A 23,167-nucleotide genomic window follows, 5' to 3' on the forward strand; every position below is an offset into this window, starting at 1 on the left:
ATGTAATGGTCTTTATCCCTAATAATTTTTTTTGCTCTGAAATCTGTATCATCTGAAATTAATGTAGGTGATCTACCTTTCTTTTGATTAGTGACAGTATGGTATAACTTTCTCTATACCTTTATTTTTTTTATCTCTTTGTGTCAGTACATTTGAGATGATTCAGTTTTTTCCACTTAGAACTTAATAAAAATGTACTACTTTCTCATGTAGCTGGTGAGTTTTTTGTACATAGGACATTGTATTTAAAAAGAATAGAAGAGACTGAAGTAACCAATTCTATGGTAGGACAAACTCTGGTGAAATGGAAATGCCCAAGGGAAGGCAAATGAAGTGAGAACAGTGGCATGATTTGTACTTTGTAGGCCAGAGAATCATTAGAGTACCCACATATTCTCCATTTAGTGATGACACATATTTTGAAGTGTCTCATATTTATAAAAACAGACACCTTGTTAAACCTATGTCAGAGGTTTAACATATAGGGAAATTTGCTCTACTGTCACTTATTTTTAAAGAATTAAAGACAACATTTCAACCAAAAGGACATCATTACATTATAATAAAATATTTTACAGATTGGGTAATAATTTGTTTTAAAATAATTTAAAAGGCAAATTCCATTATATATTGTTGAATAGAGTATGAGCTTACAGAACTGGAAGTCTAGATATATTACTGGATGGAAATGTGGCCAAATACTAATGAGTTAATTACAATATGATAGCATCAGATCATAGGTGCTTTTTATATTCCCTTTTTAGGGTTTGTATTTTTCCAGTGGTTATGGATTACTGTTATAATTTTGTAAAAACAGCATTATATGTGTCTGAAGGAGAAATGGTAATCTATTGTGATTTTTTTTTTGCTTGCATTTAGAAACAGATAAAATGTAGGAGATTTGTAGCTAAATTTTAGAAAGGATCCAGGGTCTGGTCTCTGACTTCTGCTTTCTGCCTATTGATAAACTTTCCATATATCTTAGCCTGAATTTTCCCAGAAACAGAATCTGAGGTAAAAATAATATATTTTACTACTTTTGGTTTTTTTGAGACAGTCTTGCTCTGTCGCGAGGCATCAGGTTGGAGTGCAGTGGCACGATCTCGGCTCACTGCAACCTCTACCTCCTGGGTTCAAGCAATTCTCCTGCCTCAGCCTCCTGAGTAGCTGGGACTACAGGCACATGCCACCACACCCAGCTAATTTTTGTATTTTACTAGAGATGGGGTTTCACCATGTTGGCCAGGATGGTCTCGAATTCCTTACCTCTTGACCTTGTGATCTGCCCACCTCGGTCTCCCAAAGTGCTGGGATTACAGGCGTAAGCCACCGTGCTCGACCTTATTTTACTGCTATTTTGGGAGTGTAATCCTAGGAAAGTTCCCTGAATCCTAGTTTAACTGAGGAAATTCAATGGAAAAAGAGTAGTTCTTTTAACAAATGCTGCTGGAACAACTGGACATTCACATGTAAAAAAGTGAATAAATAAATGTAAACACTGACCCTCAGTTTTTATAAAAATTAATTCAGAAGGAAAGTTGAGAGAGCAAATATGAGGGTGAGTTATTGAGTTAGCCACTGCTTGATTTTTGATCAATTTAAATACTTTTTGGGAGGTTGTATATGTTATTGCAAATCAAAACCTTCCCTCCAGGAAGAGGAAAGGAGAACTTATCTCTGGCTTGCTTTCCTCATTGGTTAAGAGTTCAACCTACTGACATTAACTCTCCACATTTCTGGGTTGTGCGTGTGTGGGTGCTAGGTAAGTCTTATGACGTCTCATGCCTCATTATATCTCACGGGAGGACCAGGATGAGAGGTGAGAGAAGAGCAGCATGGCGTTGTGCTATGAAGTTAAATTGACTGTGTCTATGGCATGTTGCAAAAGCTACTGGTAATACTTTTCATTTATTCTACATCACTTAGGATTTCAAATATAGACATTAACATGAATTTTCAGAAGACATACCTGTTGTAGAGAGAGTACTTTTGAAATATACCTAGTTCATATCAAATCAGGAAATTAGTCCAGGATCAGATAGTGCGGTTTGACGATTGATCTGTTGCATCTAAAATGTTATGGGTTACACTGAAAATATATAATTCATTATTTCATTTCATTTAAGCTTTTAATATCTCAGGCATTATCAAAATTATTGTAATGACATCTCTCTCATCCATACCATCACCTAAATATTTTAGTTTCTAACCAAATGTACTTTTTGTTTACATTATAAGCATTCTGATATTTAAATAACCAAGATAATATTTAGATGGTCTAATTTTTGAATTAGTGGTAATATTTTGTGACAATTTGCAGGATATACTCTGTCTTTGAGAGTATATGCCAGAAAACTAATTGGTATCATTAAATAGCTTTTGAATATAATGTCTTTTTTTTTTTTTTTTTTTTTTTTTTTTGAGACAGTGTCTTACTCTGTCACTCAGGCTGGAGTGCAGTAGCACAATCTCACTGCACTGCCACCTCCCAGATTCAAATGATTCCTGTTCCTCAGCCTCCTGAGTAGCTGGATTACAGGTATACGACACCATGCCTGGCTAATTTTTGTATTTTTAGTAGAGACAGGGTTTCACCATGTTGGCCAGGCTGGTCTCGAATTCCTTACCTCAGGTGACCCGCCTGCTTTAGCCTCCCAAAGTCTGGGATTACAGGTATGAGCCACTACACCCAGTGGGTCTTTTCAACTTACTTTTGTTTTCACTTATGTCTCATGTTTCTATCTACTTACTTTTTTTTTTATACATTAGTTATTGCCTTTTCCTGCTTTTAATGTCATCCAATTCAATGGGAAGATATAGAATACTATGTAATTAATTTTAGAAATTCCTCTACCTAATTCTCAAATACATTTTTGTTGAATATTATTGTAGGAAACTGACAGTTTTGTATGGTCTCAGTCCTGCTCCCAATTTAATGGTATCTTGGCCAAATTATATACTCTTTTTCTGTGTTTTGCTTTTCTCATCTGTGATGCTACTTGTAATATCTGCCATACAAGTGTACCTCATAGAAGTCTAAAGAGAACTAAATTATGTATATGAAAATACTTGTCAATTTATCTAGGTCAAAGGCTATACTTTACTAATTGCTGCATACCCAGCATGTCTCACTGTGAAATTCTAGCCCCCAAAGCCCAAAACAGGAAATATTACATTCCGTAAATATTTGTTGAATTGAAAAAGCACTCTGCCTGTGTGGATTTTTACTTGTTTTTTTCTGTGATACTTAATAGTATTTCTAATTGCCTTAAATGGTAGAGTAGTATGACATTTTTAAAAAAGTTAAATAAATTTTATTTTAATTAGAATTATATTTGTGTTATGTACTTTTGTGTGGTGATAGTGTGTGGATGGATATTATGATGCGAGATAGAATATAAAATCATATAACAAATCACTAAATGTTATAATTCAGAGATTTGAAACAATTATATATACTCATTTAAGGTACTGAGATGACTATGATAATACTTTTGATGTTACAGATTCAGATGAAATGAAATAGGGAAGTTTTACATTAATGTATGCCATGAAATTTGAGCCTGTGGCTTGCTTATGTGATTTTTATTGTGTGTTTGACAAATAGATATAAATATTAATTTTACTTATTTTAACTATGACTAGATCCTTTTTGATGAATAATTAGTGTAAGAATGATTATTTAGATTTACTTGTAAACTTGTTGTGATCAGAACTTTTTATGGAGTTTTCATTTTAACTTCTCACAGGTACTATTCTGCCCTAAAAACTATGGAACAATTAGAGAACGTGTACTTTCCCTGGGTTAGTCAATACCGGTTTTGTCAGCTCATGATAGAAAATCTTCCCAAACTCCGTGAGGATATTAAAGAAATCTCCATGTCTGATCTCAAAGACTTTTTGGAAAGCATTCGAAAACATTCTGACAAAATAGGTGAAACAGCAATGAAACAGGTGAGATGAAAAATAATTTGGATTTAATATTATTTAGTAATACAGGATCTGGTAAATAGCCAAGGTTTACTTCTTTCACTTAACATAAAATGCTTATTTTTATTTTACCTTTTTCTTGGCTTTTCTAGTTCTTGTTTAGAAAGGATTCTATTAGTGTTTTCTTTGGCTTCACAGTTATTCCTTATTTAAGTAAAATTGCTCTAACGTAAATTCTTTAGTTACCACCTGAACTCTCAGCATCCTTCTCCATATATGTTATTCTTTACAACCAGCCAAATCTGGTTTAGAATTAGCTAAACAGTGGCAGCCGCAGAGGTAAGTGGGAGTCTCTTTTGCAAAACGTCTTTAAAACCCAGCATTTCTAAACTCTTCTCTATTTAAAACAAATTAAAAGTATTAACTGTGAATTAAAAACTACTACAGTTCAATAATAAATGGACAAACAATGGGAAAAGCCTTAGCAGTTAAAGTTAATATATCTACCTTTTAAGTCAGCAGTTCCACTCCTAGGTGTTTATCAGCGAGAAACAAAAACCATGGCCTCATGATGTTCTTAGCATCTTTGTTTGCAGCTACAAACTGGAAACAACCCAAATGGCTATCATAAAGAGAATGGATACACATATTGTGGTATATTCATACAATGGAATACTACCTAGCAATAGAAAGGAATGAATTAACTGATAATGCAACAAAATATATGAATCTCAGAGATATGTTGAGCCACAGAAATTGAATGCAAAAAGGCACAAACTGTGTGATTCCATTTTTATGCCATTCAAAAGCTGGTAAAACTGAGATGAAAAAAATCTGAACAGTGGTTGCCTCTGGGTGGAGAAATTGCCTAGAAAGGGACCCAAGGGACTTTCTGGGGAGATGGAAATGTTTTATACCATGATAAAAATGTATTTGTCAAAGGTGTACAGCTAAAATCTGTATATTTCAGCATATATATATATATATATATATATATATATACAACTTACTTAAAAAACTATAAAAAATAATTTGGTATATATGGAGTGAATAGATAAAGGTATAGATTAATCAAGAATGTAAAAATATTAGTTGAAGATAAGTGATGGGAGTTCATGATATTAATCTGTTTATTTGGAAATTTTTAATAATAAGCTTAAAAAATAATTAAAATTTCTAGGAGCTGTTAAAACTCAAAATAATCATAATGTCATAGAAATAAAATGATGCTTAGTGCCATTTCTTCTTTTTGTCTTTGCATTACACATTCTTATGATTTCTGATGCTTGATTTTTTTCCCCCCAAGTATTACAAACTACTTTAGAAACTCCTAAGTCTTTCTGACTGATTGCTTCTGGTCAGTGAGGCTCTTTGCCATTGGAGAACTCTTCACCATTCTATTCTTCCCTTCAATATTACAATGTTTTCAGTACTTTTTCTCCTACCTCTGGCCAAGGAAATCTGTGCATGCCATGGGGGTTAGAAACACAACCACTTGGTAAATTTTTTCAGTATGAGAAGGCAAACAGTAGTTTGAAGTTCATATTTTATTGTATATTTTAATTAAAAGCGTCAGTGTTAAACTTATCTTCGACCTATCTTTTATAGACCAGTTTTGGACTCTTTTCACTTAGGCAGTCCTTCAAATCATGAGCCCTAGGATTTAAGATTTATGAGAATTTATTTCTGGGGGAGAATAGACTCTCTTGGTCCACTATAATTTTTTCCTCATAAAAGTCATCAAACTCCCTATTATTGTAATTTAAACAGACATTTCATACAGAAACCTTTTCTTAGCATCTCTCTGTGGGGATGTTTTTCATTTTTTCTTTTTCATTCTATTTTTCTTTGAGATGGCGTCCCACTCTGTTGCCCAGGCTGGAGTGCAGTGGGCACGATCTCGGCTTACGGCAACCTCCGCCTCCTGGGTTCAAGCAGTTCTTCTGTATCAGCTTCCTGGGTAGCTGGGACTACAGGCACATGCCACCACACCCGGCTAATTTTTGTATTTTTTGGTAGAGATGAGATTTCACCATATTGGCTAGGCTGGTCTCGAATTCCTGACTTTGAGATTCACCTGCCTCAGCCTCCCAAAGTGCTGGGATTACAGGTGTGAGCCACCACGCCTGGCCTGTGGGGATGTTTTTCTTCACAATTTCTTCTTTTGGAAATATCTTCCACAGAGTTGAGAAGTTAGACAGTTTTCCTTATAGTGAGGGTTAGACTTCTCAAGATTTGATAAGAATAGTTGTATTTTGTTCTGTCTTGGTATCCCTTCAGGCTACCTTTCAATTTCTTGTGGGTTTTGTTTTGTTTTTGAGTATAAGAAGCCTCCTGAAGTCTCTTGTCAGCTGTGCTCAGTTTGGCAGAGTCACAGTTTTGTTCTGGAATCTTCTAAGTGGCATGAGTGTAAAGCTCATATTTTGCAAAGCAGCTCCCTCCCTTGGGTACACTCTTTATCCTGTGCTTAAATTCCAGGATCTCATATCCCTTTTATGGATGAATGAACTTGTTAAGTATTCACTTGAATATCTTATAGCTACCCCAAACACAGCATTTCTAAGACTATACTCATTCTCTTTTTCCTAAATCTATTTTTCTTGTATTTGCTATCTCAGTTAGTAGTGTCTCCTGGTTCCACAAGCCAGAAACTGGGGAGTACATTAAACTTTTCAGGAGTATTGATACTGTTAATGTTATTTGTTACTAAGTCCTACTTAGTTACTATCAATTCTACTTCAAAATATCTGTAGATTCCATTTTCCCCTCTACATGGCTGGACTGTTATATGGAATCATTTGTTTTCCTTTATCTGTATTCTCTTCTTCTGTTGGTAACTGTCCTAAAATGCAAATAAGACCACACCACTTCATCTTAAGGGATTCCCTGTAACCTTTTACTTAAGTCCAAGTTCCTCAGTCTCATCTTGGTACTTGTCTCCCTTCTATGCTCTAGCAGTTTCTGCTGTCTTTCAGATTTTTGAATATACTAGCTGTTCACTGAGAATGTCTTCCATTCTTTCACATTTCTCTGTTCTGCCTTTTCCTCCCAAAAGCTGGCTTGAGCATTATGTTGTCTGTGAAATCTTCGGCCATCACCCATTATACTACTGCCGGCAAGAGAGGGTCACTTTATCCTCAGTGTGAATACTGTTATACTTTTCACACTATAATTGCTTTTTAAAAAATGTTCTTGACTGTGAATTTTTTAAGTGAATGATTTTTCCCTGTTTATTTTTGCTTTCCTGGGATCTAGCTATTATGCTTAACATGAATGGCACAAAAAAGTTATTTTAAAAAATTTGTTTAGAGCTGAGTTTTAGATTGTCTAGGGAGAATTTTTAAAATTCTAATATTAGAGATGAATCCTTCTGAGTAGTCTCATGTTTAATTAGCAATAAATATCTAAAATTTATATTGTAAGTTAACATTTGTCATATGATGTTCTCTGGCACACTTTAATCTTGCTCCTGGGGCAGGGTTCCCAGCCCCCAGGCATCAGACTGGTACCTGTCCTGTCCATGGCCTGTTAGGAATCAGGCCACACATAAGGAGGTGAGTGGCTGGTGAAAGAGGGTTACTGCCTGAGCTCCACCTCCTGTCAGATAAGCGTCACTGGATTCTAGGAGCGTTAACCCTACTGTGACTGTGCATGCAAGGGATCTAGGTTGTATGCTCCTTATGAGAATCTAATACCTGATCGTTTGAGGTGGAACAGTTTCATCTGAAACCATCACCTGCAAAAAAAGGCTGGGGGCCACTGCTCTAGGGGGAACAAAGGGACTAAATAGTCAAATAAGTTTTGGAAACCTGGGTTAAATCAAGTTAAACAGATTTCTTTACTTGTGAATTGTAAATCCCTAGAAGGAGGATACAGTATGTAATATTTTTATAATTCATTTGAGCTTAGAACCCTTTTTTCAAGGAACATCTGTTTTTTCTGTGTGAACTGTTGGTTTTGTACATAACATCATTTGGAAACAATACTCTAAATAAATGATGTATACTCTGAGGACAGAAATTCATTGACAAAATTAGTCTGGGCACAGAGGGAAAGGGAATCCATAGGAGTGATAATAATCTTCTGCAGTACAAGCCTCTGTGGGGCAGCCAGGATCAAAGTCTAGGAAAGAGAAGAGCCAGGTTACTGCAACTTGAGTGGTCTGATAATTTAAGAGTAGAGAAGGGCTGACTGCCAGTTACATATGCCTTAGAGAGAACTCACGTAAAAGAGCCAGTGCATGACCTTTCTATTTGCAAACAGAACAGAATAATGACAATCTGACCTGTCAAAACAGAGAGAATGTTTCGCTGATATGCAGTGTTTAAGGAAATTAAAATCCCAGAATTAAGTTTGTTTCTTTTTCTATTTCTGGTAATGAAGTTCTGATAGGGAAGTATTACTAAAATGCCTAAAAGAAGGTATGAGTGTTCTCAACTTTTTATTCTGTGGAAATGTTGTTTTTGTCAATGGTCAATTATGGGATAACAGCTTCTGCATTCTTCACAAACTGAGCATTTTCAGTGGGAAGTAAAATAAGCTTGCAACCTGATGCTGTAGTTCCTTCTGTGAGGTTAATGGCTAATTCAGGGAGTTGGGAGTATGGCCAAAGGGTGAACCAGCCCCCTTGCCAACACACAGTATGCCAACTATGGTTCTGCATAATTTTCAGACTGTTTAAAAAGGAAAAGAAGCTGGGTGCGGTGGGTCGTGTGTGTAATCCCAGCACTTTGGGAGGCTGGAGCCTCCCAAAGGAGGATTGCTTGAGCCAGGAGTTTGAGGCCAGCTTGAGCAACATGGCAAAACCCCATTTTACAAAAAAAAGAAAAATTAGCTGGGTGTGATGGTACATGCCTGTAGTCCCAGCTGCTCTGGAGGCTGAGGTGGGAGGATCATTGGAGCCTGGGGAGGTTGAGGCTGCAGTGAGCTGTGATGGTGCCACTGTACTCAAGCCTGGATGACAGAGTGAGACCCTGTTTAAAAAAAACAAAAAAGAAGTGAGAAGGCAAAAATCATGAATACAAAAGGGGGCATCACTATAGATTCTATACCTACAAATATTAAAAAGATAAGAAAACATTGTGAACAATTTTTTGAACCAATTTTGACCATAATCAGTTTTGAAATAATCTGAATTTTTCTTTCTTCAAAATAGGCACAGCATCAGAAAACCTTTAATGTTTCTCTGCAGAAAAAAAATAAAATGAAATTTGGGAAGAATATGTATATAAAACATGATAGAATTCCAGAGGAAAAGAGTGAAATTGTATTGAAACATTCACTTAAAGAAGAGGATGAGAATGAAGAGGAGGTGATGTGTTTCTTTCTTTTTCTACTCTTAGATAATTTTTTTACTTTTGGATTGTAATGTACATGTATGATTCAGTCTTCCCATATGCAAAATGAATTTATGTTGTAAAAGTTGTCAGAGTCAAAGTGGAGTCACATGTGTCAAACTTTGACAAAATGGAGCCTGCAAAGGCCATGAAGGGAGGGCTGTCATGCATGATTTTCCTGGTAACAGGCACTATCACAATAAATTTTTTGAAACCGTAGCTTACTGCATCAGCCCTACAAGGACAGCTAGCCACTTATTATGTGAACAGTTGTCTGTTTCAAAACAGGCCAGGCACAGTGGCTCACATCGGTAATCTCAGCACTTTGGGAGGTTGAGTTGGACAGATCACTTGGGGCAGGAGTTCAAGACCAGCCTGGCCAACATGGCGAAACCCTGTCTCTCCCAAAAATATAAAAATTAGCTGGTTGTGGTGGGGGACACCTGTAGTCCCAGCTACTGGGGAGGCTGAGATGTGAGAATTGCTTTAACTTGGGAGGTGGAGGTTGCAGTGAGCCAACATTGTACCACTGCACTCCAGCCTGGGAGACAGAGTTTGTCTCAAAAACAAAACAAACAAACAAAAAAACAGTTATCTCACAAGGTCAATCCAAAACTGTAATTATAACCCTGAGATTACAAATCCTTTCTATTAGCTACTGACACTCACCAGTGAACTTTCTTTCAAAACAATTTGCATAACAATCTGTCGCCACAATAAAACCCTAACCTTTGTTCTCCAGACATGTCAGAGACCACCCTGTCAATGCAGGTCCTGGATTGTAATCCTGTTTCTTTGTTTATTCGCAAATTTTTTTGCTTGGAAATTTGTCTCTATATTTTTATTTCAAGTTGACAAAGTCAGTCAGACTGTAATGAGCTATTAGGGCAATGGAGTCATCTGAAATGTTAGTCTAGATAATTGACAGATAAACAGGATATGTTATAGATTATATTTATAAATCTCTTGTAGTGGAATCTGCAGTAAAAGTATAAATCTAAAGGGTTTTATAATGATTACTTATATTTGAATTATCTGTTGCAAAATTTTTATTTTGTAATGTCTTGTCATTTGGCCTAATTCTGGATAGTTCACCTTTTTAAAAAATTGGTGCCAGAATACTACAAAAATAATTCTAATATGATTAAAATTAAGTCTTTCAATGAGAAAAAAGTCCTCGTAAGTCTAGAAATTTTGATATTATTCTTAAATATTTGCTTTCTTTCATCTTCTCTTTTTTTTTCCTTTGAAGCACTGTGGTTTGTATTTTTCATCTTCTATATCCAAATTCATTCTCTCATTCTATTTTTTGTTTTCATTTTTTTTTTTTTATATAGCTAGGGCTCACTCTGTTGCCCATGAGTGCAGTGATGCAGTCATAGCTCACTGCAGCCTCCAACTCCTGGGTCCAAGTGATCCTCCCACTTCAGTCTCCTGAGTAGCTAGGACTACAGGCATGCATGCCATCACCATGCCTGGCTAATTAAAAAAAAATTTTATAGAGACAGAGATGTCACTGTGTTACCAAGTCTGGACTTAAACTCTCAGTGTATCTTGGCCTCAAATTATCCTCTCACTCAGCCTTCCAAAGTGCTGAGATTACAAGTGTGAGCCACCATGCCCAGCCTCCTATTGCTTTTGAAAGTTTTTTCTACAAGGCCTGATGCCGTGGCTCATGCCTGTAATCTTAGCACTTTAGGAGGCTGAGGTGGGTGAATTGTTTGAGCCAGGAGTTCAAGACCTGCCTGGGCAACATGGCAAAACCCCTTTCCTACAAAAATAAAAAAATTGCCAAGTGTAGCACTTTTATTTCCAGCTACTCGGGAGGCTGAAGTGGGAGAATCACCTCAGCCAGGGGAGGCCGAGGATGCATTGAGCCGTGATCATGCTACTGCACACCAGCCTGGGTGACAGAGTGAGACCCCCATTTCAAAAAAATGAATAAAATTCTCTCCACAGAATCTTCTATTCAGCTTACCTTTTATTGTCTTTTTCCATTTTTTACAAAATTTAGCTATTATAATTGGAACCTAGTTATTCCCAATTATTTATATGTTTTGCCTTGTCAATGAGATTTTAAATTCTTTTTCTAAGTACATAATTGGGATACAGTAAGAACTTTTAGTTGAACCATATGACTATGTGCTCATGACTGCATTTGTGAATGAGCGAGCAGCTGAGTGTTCACTATGTACATTTCTTTTTTTAGCTTTTTTTTTTTTTTTGATACAGAGTCTTACCATACCACCCAGGCTGGAGTGCAGTGACACAACCATAACTTACTGTAACCTCAAACTCCAGGGTTCAAGTGATCCTCCTGCTTCGGCCTCCCAAGTATTTGGGACAGGCATATGCCACTATATCCAGCTAATTTTTTTGTATTTTTAGTGGAGATGGGGAACTGCTATGTTGCCCAGGATGGTCTTGAACTTCTGGCTTCAAGTGGTCCTTTTGCTTTGGCCTCCTAAAGTACTGGAATTATAGGCATCAGCCACCATACCCAGCCACTATGTTCATTTCTGCTGTATATCTGAGGATGAGGTGGTACATACATATGTATTCAAACAAATTACATAATATATATTTGTATTTATATTTGTGTGAATATGTATGCATGTATGTGTATGTTTGTATATATGTGTGTGTGTGTATATATATATGCATATGTAGTAAATGTCTGCTATTGTACTGAATGCAGACAAACGAACAGCCTTAAACAGTTAAATGCCTTCCTAATGTGGAATTAGTTAGTATATCCTGATTAGTTCCTTGAAATTATTGTTAGGTTTTTGGTCCCTTGAAATTAAACAAGTATTTTTGACATCTACTTTTTTGTTCTTTCTTAATATTCAGAACACCTCTGTATTATCTTCTCCTTTGAAGTGTAGAATGTTGAAGATGGACCATCTAGTCTTATTTTAATTTTCCCCTTTGTGTTCTGTGTATCTTTCCTGGGAGCATCACCATCATGCCTTGCCCCCAGATCTGCACTTTTAGAGGAGCTTAGTGGTTTCCCTGTTCTCTCAGATCTGTTTTACTACTATACTGTACTATGTTTTGTTTTTATCATTTTCCCTTATAAGCAATGTTATATTAAAATAATTTAAGTTTACTCTGGAGATTCACGAGAGTACAAATGTGTTCCTTTTAAAAGGGTTTATGTATTTTTCAAGTTTGAGAAACTTTGTAGTACTACATTTCATCAGTTATAAGATTTTTTTTAACATAACATTTCAGAATTTAGGATACATCTTACAGTTTCAAGTGATGGTGTTTTTTTCTTTCTTAGTGGTCCATAAAATAATAGTGATAATGTCTTTAATTCAGTGCAGTAATGACTAGTCATATGACCTGGCTGCCTAAGAAGAGGAACTTTGTCTATAGCTAAACCGTAAAATCTATGTATTCTTTTTACCTGAAAAAATATTGACGTATCTAGTTATCCATAGCAGTTTTCGGTTAATCTCTTACACATATCAAAAATATACAATTTATCTCCTGTTACTTTAAATTAAAAATAGCTGACAGTGATAGATAATAAACATACTTCAAAGAATAAACTACCAAACAAATGGCAAAACAAAATAAAGAAAGGTTTTGTGTATATATATTGTATGCTTTCTATGGGGGAATTGAATAAATGTTGTAATGCAAAGTTCATGAATCTTCTTGTCTGTCTTTAACTTTATATTATCTAATGGTGGTCTGGTAGTTTGATCTATAATTTTTAAAAAATGGTTTCATTTTCAGGTCTTAACTGTTCAGGATCTTGTTGATTTTTCCCCTGTTTATCGATGTTTGCACATTTATTCTGTTTTGGTAAGTATGTTTTATATTTATATATATAGCTTTATATTATTAAAAAGGCATATATGTGTTTTAGGCCTTAAAATTGATAAAATCCTGTAAATCTTCACATAATAATTATTTATGAAATAACCACTGTGTGTAAGGCACTTATATTTTTTGTTTACTTATCATAGTGTAATTTCAAGTGGTACCACTTCATGTATATTTTAAGAACCTTAGAAGAATATGCTTCCATTTCTCCCTATTGCCTTTGTGCTGTTGTTGCATCATAGTTCTTAAAAGTTACTTCTACATGTGTATTCCATACTACATTGCTTTATTTTTGATTTAATGTTCCTTTTTAAAAATAACTGGTTTATTGAGATCGAATTCACATACCAAAAAACCTTACCCTTTTAGAGTGTACAGTTCAGTAGTTTTAGCATATTCACAATGATGTGCAACCGTTACCACTACATAGTTCCAGAAATGCTCATTACCCATCCCCCCAACCACCCCTCCAAAACACCAAAATATGTATATCTGGCTGTTGTTAGGTGTGTGTTCTATAGATGTCTGTTAGGTGTAGTTGATTTATAGTGTCGGTCACGTTTTTTACTTCCATGTTGGTCTTCTGTCTATTCTGTTACTGAAAATAAAAGTATTGGAGTTTTCAATTATAACTGTGGAATTTTCCATTTCTTCTTTCAGTTTTGCCGTAATTTATGTATTTTTAAGGCCTTGCTAGCAGGTGAATATATGTTTATAATTGCTAGGTCTTCCTGATGGATTGACCTATTTTTTGAAAAAAGGTAAAATAGGGCCGGGCGCGGTGGCTCACGCCTGTAATCCCAGCACTTTGGGAGGCCGAGGCGGGTGAATCACGAGGTCAAGAGATCCTGGTCAACATGGTGAAACCCCGTCTCTACTAAAAATACAAAAAAATTAGCTGGGCATAGTGGCGCGTGCCTGTAATCCCAGCTACTCGGGAGGCTGAGGCAGGAGAATTGCCTGAACCCAGGAGGCGGAGGTAGCGGTGAGCCGAGATCGCGCCATTGCACTCCAGCCTGGGTAACAAGAGCGAAACTCCATCTCCAAAAAAAAAAAAAAAAAAAGGTAAAATATTTTTCTTCATAATATTTTTTGTCTTAAGGTCTGTTTGGCTTTAATTAGTATAGCCACTCAGCTAGACTAATTATTCTAGCTGGGATTACAGGCATCTGCCACCACGCCCAGCTAATTTTTGTTTTCTTTCTTTCTTTCTTTCTTTTCTTTTTTTTTTTTTGAGACAGAGTTTTGCTCTAGTGGCCCATGTTGGAGTGCAATGGCATGATCTCGACTATACCATACTATTATCCTGCCTCAGCTTCCCAAGTAGCTGGGACTACAGGCGTGTGCCACCATGACCAGCTATTTTTTTTTGAGCACTGTTGGCATAGCATGTTTTTCCCCATCCTTTTATTTTCAACCTCTTCATATCTTTGAATCTAAAGTATGTCTCCTATAGATAGCACATAGTTCAGTCTATTTTTTTTAATTCAGTCTGCTGATTTCTGCCTTTCAATTGGAGTGTTTAGTTAATTTACATTTAATGTTATTACTGATAAGCTAGGATTTATGTCTGCTATGATATTTGCCATTTGTTTTAATCTGTCTTATATCTTTTTTGTCCCTCTATTCCTCCATTAGTACCTTCTTGTGCATTAGATTTTTTTTTTTAGGCAGAGTCTCGCTGTGTCACCAGGCACCAGGCTGGAATGTAGTGAGCCATGATCATCCCACTGCACCTCCGCCTCCTGGGTTCAAGCAATTCTCCTGCCTCAGCCTCCTGAGTAGCTGGGACTACAGGCGTGTGCCACCATGCCCAGCCAATTTTTTTGTGTGTTTTAATAGAGACGGAGTTTAACCATGTTGGCCAGGATGGTCTCAATCTCTTGACCTTGTGATCCACCCGCCTCAGCCTCCCAAAGTATGGGGATTACAGGTGTGAGCCTCCATGCTTGGCCTAAATAGATATTTTCTTATGTTCCATTTCATTTCCTTTGTCATTTCATTTTTTCCCCCCTTGTGATGGAGCTTCCCTCTTGTTGCCCAGGCTGGAGTGCAATGGCACACTCTCTGTTCACTGTAACCTCTTGCCTCCTGAGTTCAAGTGATTCTCCTGTCTCAGCCCCGCTGAGTAGCTGGGATTATAAGCACCTGCCACCACGCCTAGCTAATATTTTTGTTTGTTTGTTTTGAGATGGAGTTTTGCTTTAGTTGCCCAGGCTGGAGTGCATTGGCATGATCTCGGCTCATTGCAACCTCCGCCTCCCGGGTTCAAGTGATTCTCCTGTCTCAGATTCCTGAGTCACTGGGATTACAGGTACCCACCACTATGCCCAGCTAATTTTTGGTATTTTTAGTAGAGACGGGATTTCACCATGTTGCTCAGGCTGATGTTAAATTCCTGACCTCAAGTGATTGACCTGCCTCAGCCTCCCAAAGTGCTGGCATTACAGGTGTGAGCCACGGCACCCAGCCAGCACTTACTTTTAAGGCATTTTGAGATTTGGATTATTGATATAATTGAAAAAGAATGGTAATCACGTTAACTAAAGTAAATAAAATTATCTTTATTAATGAACTTATTTTTTAGCCTACTATTAAAAAGCAGGGCTAACCCTGCCCTTATTAGTGGGCACAAAATGATGTATAATAAGCATGATACAAATGTAAACTCATTTTTGTAAATGAATTAGAGATGTTTCAAGTGTATTGAGTTTTATTGAACGTAAAAGGAATTTCTCTTATTAAGGCTATAATCATACTGTAGTGTAAAAACAATAATACTTTGTCTATTTTATGATTAAATAATTCTTCAAATATGTGAGTTAAAATGTCAATTTCTCAGATTCTTTTCAAATTTGGTATTTTATCTTTTATAATGTTGGTTGCTATATGCATTTAGGTAAGCAGAGACTAGATTTCATCAAAGATTACACTACTGTCTGTAGTAATTTTGGAAATTAAGCTTCCTTTAGTCTAGTCTCATGTGTTCTGTTTTTTCTTTTAACTAGATCATATTGGCTTCTAATCAACATGAAGTTATTTGTTATCTCCATAGTTAAAGAGGCCTATGTTGTAGTTTGATTCCTCCATAACGCCTTTCAAATTGTATGCTCTACTATGGGTTTTGGGTTTGCTAGAGAAAAATGATTTTTTGCTTTGGGAGTGCTTAATTTTTCTGTTTTTATATGGGCACAATAAGCTGTAGTGAAATGCCAACCGCCACTTTTACTTTGTATTATCTCTGTGCCACATGTGTATCATTCACAAGGATGGAGGCCATGAGAGTGTCGTTTGTGCTTGCCATTGCTTCTGATGCTTCATAAATATTTGTTGAATAGTTGTTGGTTGACTTTAATACCACACTCAGCTTTTAAAATATTTTTCTATATGACCTCTGGGAAAGACTTTATTCTTATACCTTGTTCAACAAATGTTAAACAGATATTACATGAGGTTTCAGTATGATGTTCCCTTGGAGTGATGCAGTAGGTATTAAGTTGCTTTTCATTCTTAATGATTAAAATTAACGAAGTACATGTTGGCTAACATAGTAAAACCCCGTCTCTACTAAAAATACAAAAAATTAGCCGGGCGTGGTCGCACTCGCCTATAATCCCAGCTACTCCAGAGTCTGAGGCAGGACAGTCAATTGAACCCAGGAGGTGGAGGTTGCAGTGAGCCAAGATTGAGCCACTGCACATCAATTTCTGGGACTGCCAAAAATTTTAAGTTACACTGACTAATCTTAATTTGTTTTTAATATTCATGTGTATTATGATTTGATTAAGTAGGTAAAGCTGTTTAGCTGTCATAAGTCTAAGTCCAGTTGTTTAATATTTTCTACTTTATATTTAAAGTAAACTCTGGCTATTCATGTTTAGCACTATACACCATTCTCCTTTGTTAAGCACCCAGAAAAAGCATGATCATCCTATCTAATAAAATTAATGGAGTTGTGCCTCATTTTATTGTTTGATTTATTGATTGGCAAGAGTGCATTTATTTATATATTTTTAATTATTTTAGTAGCTTTAGGGGTACAGGTGGTTTTTGGTTATGTGGATGAATTGTATGGTAATGAAGTCTAGACTTTTAGTATACTTGTTACCTGAATAGTGTACATTGTACCCAATGGGTGATTTTTTTCATCTTTCACTCCCTTTCTGAGTCTCCAGTGTTCATTATACCACTCCACATCCCCCCATATACCCATAGCTTAGCTCCCACTGATAAGTGAAAATATACTTTATTTTATTCTTTTTTATATCTCTGATTTTTATACTTGATTGTATTTAATTATTTCCAAAAGTTGAACAACAGAGTTTTATGTATGTTCAGATGTTAATGGATGGCATATTAGTATTGTTTATTATCTTCCTTACTTCACAAAAACTTAGAATTTTAGGTATATAGCACATTGTACTATTATAAATTAAGTAATGAGAAACAGAATAAGTAATGAGAAACTGACTTATTATCTTGATTTTAAGGTATGCAAATGCAAAAAACGGTCACACTGGGTTTAAATAATCTTGATTGCTTTTTGAAATCCTATAATTTTTTTTGAGGGTTTCTCTCTATTGTCCAGGCTGGAGCGCAGTGGCATGATCTTGGCTCACTGCAACCTCTGCCTCTCAGGTTCAAGCAATTATCATGCCTCAGTCTTCTGAGTAACTGGGATTACAGGTATGTGCTACCATGCCTGGCTAATTTTTGTATTTTTAGTAAAAACAGTGTTTCACCTTGTTGGCCCGGTTGGTCTCAAACCTTCAAATTAACTTCAGATCACTCAAGTGGTCTGCCCGCCTCGGACTCCCAAATTGCTGTGTAAGCCAACATGCCTGGTGGTGTGAACCCATAATTTCTCAGTGGTTTTCATGATGTAATTTTGTTTGTTTTGTTTAAGAGATGGGGGTCTCACTATTGTCCAGCCTGGAGTGCAGTGGTGCAATCATAGCTCACTGCAGCTTTGAATTCCTGGGGGGTTCAAGTGATCCTCCTGCCTCAGCCTCTAAAGTAGCTGGGACTACAGGTGCATGCCACTATGCCTGGCTAATTTAAAAATACATATATATTTGAGGGAGAGAGAAGATGGTGCTGTAGGACCAACTCAGGATTGCAGCTCCCAGTGAAACCACAGATGGTGAGTGGACACCGCATTTCCAGATGGATCTTTATTGCCCACAGACGAGGAGATCCCCAGGTGTAGGCGCCCCACGGTCTGCCAGCGCGGCTGTTTGGGCCAGCATGGCTGTTTGGGCTGGGGCCACAGTGCAGCGGCATTCCATACAAAATACACTGGTTTGGTTGCCCTGTTAAACAGGTAATTGGAGATTTCGGAAGGCAGATTACCACATTCATCTGATTAAATGGGACTTAAACAAAAAGCCAGGCCAGGAGATTACCAGGCAGCAACGTTGCTCCAGCCGGTGCAATGGGTCGCTGCACGGGAAATCACACAGATCCTGGCGCCCTTTCAGCAGGCGACTGGAACACCTGGGAGAGAGTCAACAGTTCAACTTAAAAAAAAAAAAGGGCTCTGAGGCAGGGAGCCAGGTGATCAGGCTCGGCGGGTCCCACCCCCATAAAAACAAAACAGCAATTGGAAATGCTCGGGGTTGAGAGTTTCACGGCAAGCACAGCTGAACCCAGGATGGTGCAGCTCAGAGGGGGAGGGGCGTCTGCCATTACCAAGGCACTCGACCTCTACGGAGGTACACTGCCATTGCTGACGCAGCCTGCCGTTGCCGAGGGCACCCACCATAACAGAGAGTCCGCCACTACAGAGGTGGGCCATCATCACCACGGCAGCTCTAACCATACCCATATAAACAGGACTACAGGGAATTATACATGGCAGCAGGGCAGAGGCCATGGCAGCAGGGCAGGGCCCACGACAGCAGGGCGGAGCCCATGGCAACAGGGCGGAGCCCATGGCAGCTCAGCATAGCCACTACAGGCAGGCAGTGATTAGCCTGCCTCCTTGCTGAGCAGGACAGTGCAATGGATACTCATAAATAAAGCCCTAACTCCCCGGGTCAGAGCACTTGAGGAAAAAAAAGGGTCTTTATGAGTTCTGCTGCAGCAGACTTAAACGTACCTGCCTAGCAGCCCTGAATGAACAACGGAGCTCACAGCTCAGCACTTGAGCTCCTATAAACTACAGACTGTCTCCTCAAGTATAAAGTACATACAGTCTCCTCAAGCAGCTCCCTGACCCCCATATATCCAGTCACCTCACAAAGGACTGATCAGACTGACATTTGGTGGGCATCATTCAGGGACAAAGATAGCAGAAGAAGAAACGGGTAGCAACCCCCATGGTTCTGCAGCTGCTATAAGTGTACCCCAGGCAAGCAGGGCCTGGAGTGGACCTCAGTAGTCCTACAGCAGAGGGGCCAGACTGTTAGAAGGAGAGCTAAGAAACAGAAATACTTCATCATCAAGAATCTGGACATCCACTCAGAGACCCAATTGGAAAATCAGCAACTACTCAGACGACAGGTGGATAAATCCACAAAGATGGGAAGAAATCAGCGCAAAAAGGAGGAAAACACCCAAAACCAGAACATCTCACCTCCTACAAGGGACCACAACTCCTCACCAGCAAGGGAACAAAGCTGGACAGAGAATGAGTGTGATGAAATAACAGAATCAGACTTCAGAAAGTGGGTAATGAGAAACTTCCGTGAGCTAAAAGAACACATTCTAACTCAATGCAAAGAAACTAAGAAACTTGAAAAAAGATTTGAGGAAATGATAACAAGAATGGACAACTTAGAGAGGAATATGAGTGAATTGAAGGAGCTGAAAAACATAACATGAGAACTTCGTGAAGCATGCACAAGTTTCAACAGCCGAATTGACCAAGCAGAAGAAAGGATATCAGAAGTTGAAGATCAACTCAATGAAATAAAACGAGAAGCCAAGATTAGACAAAAAAGTGCAAAAAAGAATGAACAAAGTCTCCAGGAAATGTGGGACTATGTGAAGAGACCTAATCTACGTTTGATAGGTGTACCTGAATGTGACGAACAGAATGAATCCAAGCTAGAAAATACTCTTCAGGATATTATCCAGGAAAATACCCCAACCTATCAAGGCAGACCAATATTCAAGTCCAGGAAATACAGAGAATACCACAAAGATATTCCGCAAGAAGAGCAACCCTAAGGCACACAATCGTCAGATTCACCAGGGTTGAAATGAAAGAGAAAATACTAAGGGCAGCCAGAGAGATAGGTTGGGTCATCCACAAAGAGAAGCCTATCAGACTCACAGCAGATCACTCGGCAGAAACTCTACAAACCAGAAGAGAGTGGGGACCAATATTCAACATCCTTAAAGAAAAGAACTTTCAACCCAGAATTTCATATCCAGCCAAACTGAGCTTCATAAGTGAAGGAAAAATAAAATCCTTTGCGAACAAGCAAGTAGTCAGAGGTTTTGTCACCACCAGGCCTGCTTTACAAGAGCTCCTGAAAGAGGCACTACACATAGAAAGGAACAACCAGTACCAGCCATTCCAAAAACATACCAAATGCTAAAGAGCATCAAGAAAATGAAGAATCTGCATCAACTAATGGGCAAAACAGTCAGCTAGCATCAAAATGGCAGTATCAAATTCACATATAAGAATATTAACCCTAAATGTAAATGGGCTAAATGCACCAATCAAAAGACACAGACTGGCAAATTGGATAAAAAGCCAAAACCCATCGGTGTGCTGTATCCAGGAAACACATCTCACATGCAAGTATACACAAAGGCTCAAAATAAAGGGATGGAGGAAGATTTACCAAGCAAATGGAGAGCAAAAAAAAAAAGCAGGAGTTGCAGTTCTCGTCTCTGATAAAATAGACTTTAAAGCAACAAAGATCAAAAGAGACAAAGAAGGACATTACATAATGGTAAAAGGATTGAAACAACAAGAAGAGCTAACGATCCTAAATATATATGGACCCAATATAGGAGCACCCAAATATATAAGGCAGGTTCTTAACAACTTACAAAGAGACTTAGACTCCCACACAATAATAGTGGGAGACTTTAACACTCCACAGTCAATATTAGAGAGATCAACCAGACAGAAAATTAACAAGGAAATCCAGCACTTGAACTGAGACCTGAAACAAGCAAACCTGATAGACATTTACAGAACTCTCCACCCCAAATCCACAGACTATACATTCTTCTTAGCACCACATCAAACCTACTCTTAAATTGACCACATAATTGGAAGTAAATCACTCCTCAGCAAATGCAAAACAACTGAAATCATACCAAACAGTCTCACAGACTATAGTGCAATCAAGTTAGAACTCAGAATTCAGAAACTAACTCAGAATCGCACAGCTTCATGGAAACTGAACAACTGGCTCTTGAATGTTGATTGGATAAACGATGAAATGAAGGCAGAAATAAAGAAGTTCTTCAAGACCAATGAGAACGAAGACACAACATACCAGAATCTCTGGGACACATTTAAAGCAGTCTCTAGAGGAAAATATATAGCTATAAGTGCCCACATGAGAAGAGTGGAGATATCCAAAATTGATACCCTAACATCAAAATTGAAAGAGCTAGAAGAGCAAGATCAAAAAAACTCAAAACCTAGCAGAAGACAAGAAATAACTAAGATCAGAGCAGAACTGAAGGAGATAGAGACATGAAAAACCCTTCAAAAAATCAATAAATCAAAGAGCTTGTTTTTTGAAAAGACAACAAAATAGAAAGACCACTAGCCAGATTGATAAAAAAGAAAAGAGAGAATAACCAAATAGATGCAATAAAAAACGATAAAGGGGAAATCACCACAGATTCCACAGAAATTCAAACCATCATCAGAGAATATTACAAACAACTCTACGCACATAAACTAGTAAACCTGGAAGAAATGGATAAATTCCTGGACACTTGTGTCCTCCCAAGCCTAAATGAGGAGGAAGCCGAAACTATGAATAGACCAATAACAAGGTCTGAAGTTGGGGCAGCAATTAAGAGCCTACCACACAAAAAAAGCCCAGGTCCAGATGGGTTCACAGCCGAATTCTACCAGACACACAAAGAGGAACTGTTACCATTCCTTCTGAAACTATTCCAAATAATCCAAAAAGAGGGAATCCTTTCCAAATCATTTTATGAAACCAATATCATCCTGATACCAAAACCCAGCAGAGGCTTAACAAGAAAAGAAAACTTAAGGCCAATATCCGTGATGAACATAGACGCAAAAATCTTCAATAAAATACTGGCAAGCCGATTGCAACAGCACATCAAAAAGCTTATCCACCATGATCAAGTGGGATTCATCCCAGGGATGCAAGGCTGGTTCAACATATGCAAGTCTATAAACGTAATTCACCACATAAACAGAACCAAAAACAAAAACCACATGATTATCTCCATCGATGCAGAGAAGGCCTTTGACAAAATTCAACAGCCCTTTATGCTAAAAACCCTCAATAAACTCGGTATTGATGGAACATATCTCAAAATAATAAGCTATTTACAACAAACCAACAGCCAATATCATACTGAATGGGCAAAAACTGGAAGCATTCCTTTTGAAATCTGGCACTAGACAAGGATGCCCTCTCTCACCACTCCTATTCAATATAGTACTGGAAGTTCTAGCCAGAGCAATCAAGCAAGAAAAAGAAATAAAGGGTATAAAAATAGGAAAGGAGGAAGCCAAATTGTCTCTATTTGCAGATGACATATCTAGAAGACCCCATCGTCTCAGCCCAAAAATTCCTGAAACTGGTAAGCAACTTCAGCAAAGTCTCAGGATATAAAATCAATGTGCAAAAATCACAAGCATTCCTATACACCAATAACAGACTTAAAGAGAGCCAAATCAAGAACGAACTGCCATTCATATTTGCAACAAAGAGAATAAAATACCTAGGATTACAACTAACAAGGAATATAAGGGATCTCTTCAAGGAGAACTACAAACCACTGCTCAGTGAAATAAGAGAGGACACAAACAGATGGAGAAATATTCCATGTTCATGGTTAGGAAGAATCAATATTGTGAAAATGGCCATACTGCCCAA

At 37.6% G+C, this 23,167-nt stretch overlaps 1 protein-coding gene across 28 annotated transcripts in view; it reads left to right on the plus strand.

The window, feature by feature from the left end:
* The window catches only part of EXOC6 (exocyst complex component 6), a 364,881-nt gene that overhangs the window by 200,495 nt on the left and 141,219 nt on the right, over positions 1 to 23,167 (plus strand). For all 28 annotated transcript variants that reach the window (XR_013525005.1, XR_013525006.1, XR_013525007.1 and 25 more), the window contains 3 exons: positions 3,750 to 3,954; positions 9,086 to 9,241; positions 13,017 to 13,085. Coding sequence is in view for 25 of the 28 variants with exons in the window: in XM_054243102.2 (XP_054099077.1) it covers positions 3,750 to 3,954; positions 9,086 to 9,241; positions 13,017 to 13,085 (430 nt within the window). In the remaining 3 variants the exon portion in view is untranslated. The remainder of the gene's footprint in view (positions 1 to 3,749; positions 3,955 to 9,085; positions 9,242 to 13,016; positions 13,086 to 23,167) is intronic.

This window comes from Callithrix jacchus, chromosome 12 (assembly GCF_049354715.1).
Source record: "Callithrix jacchus isolate 240 chromosome 12, calJac240_pri, whole genome shotgun sequence".
Classification (NCBI taxonomy): domain Eukaryota; kingdom Metazoa; phylum Chordata; class Mammalia; order Primates; family Cebidae; genus Callithrix; species Callithrix jacchus.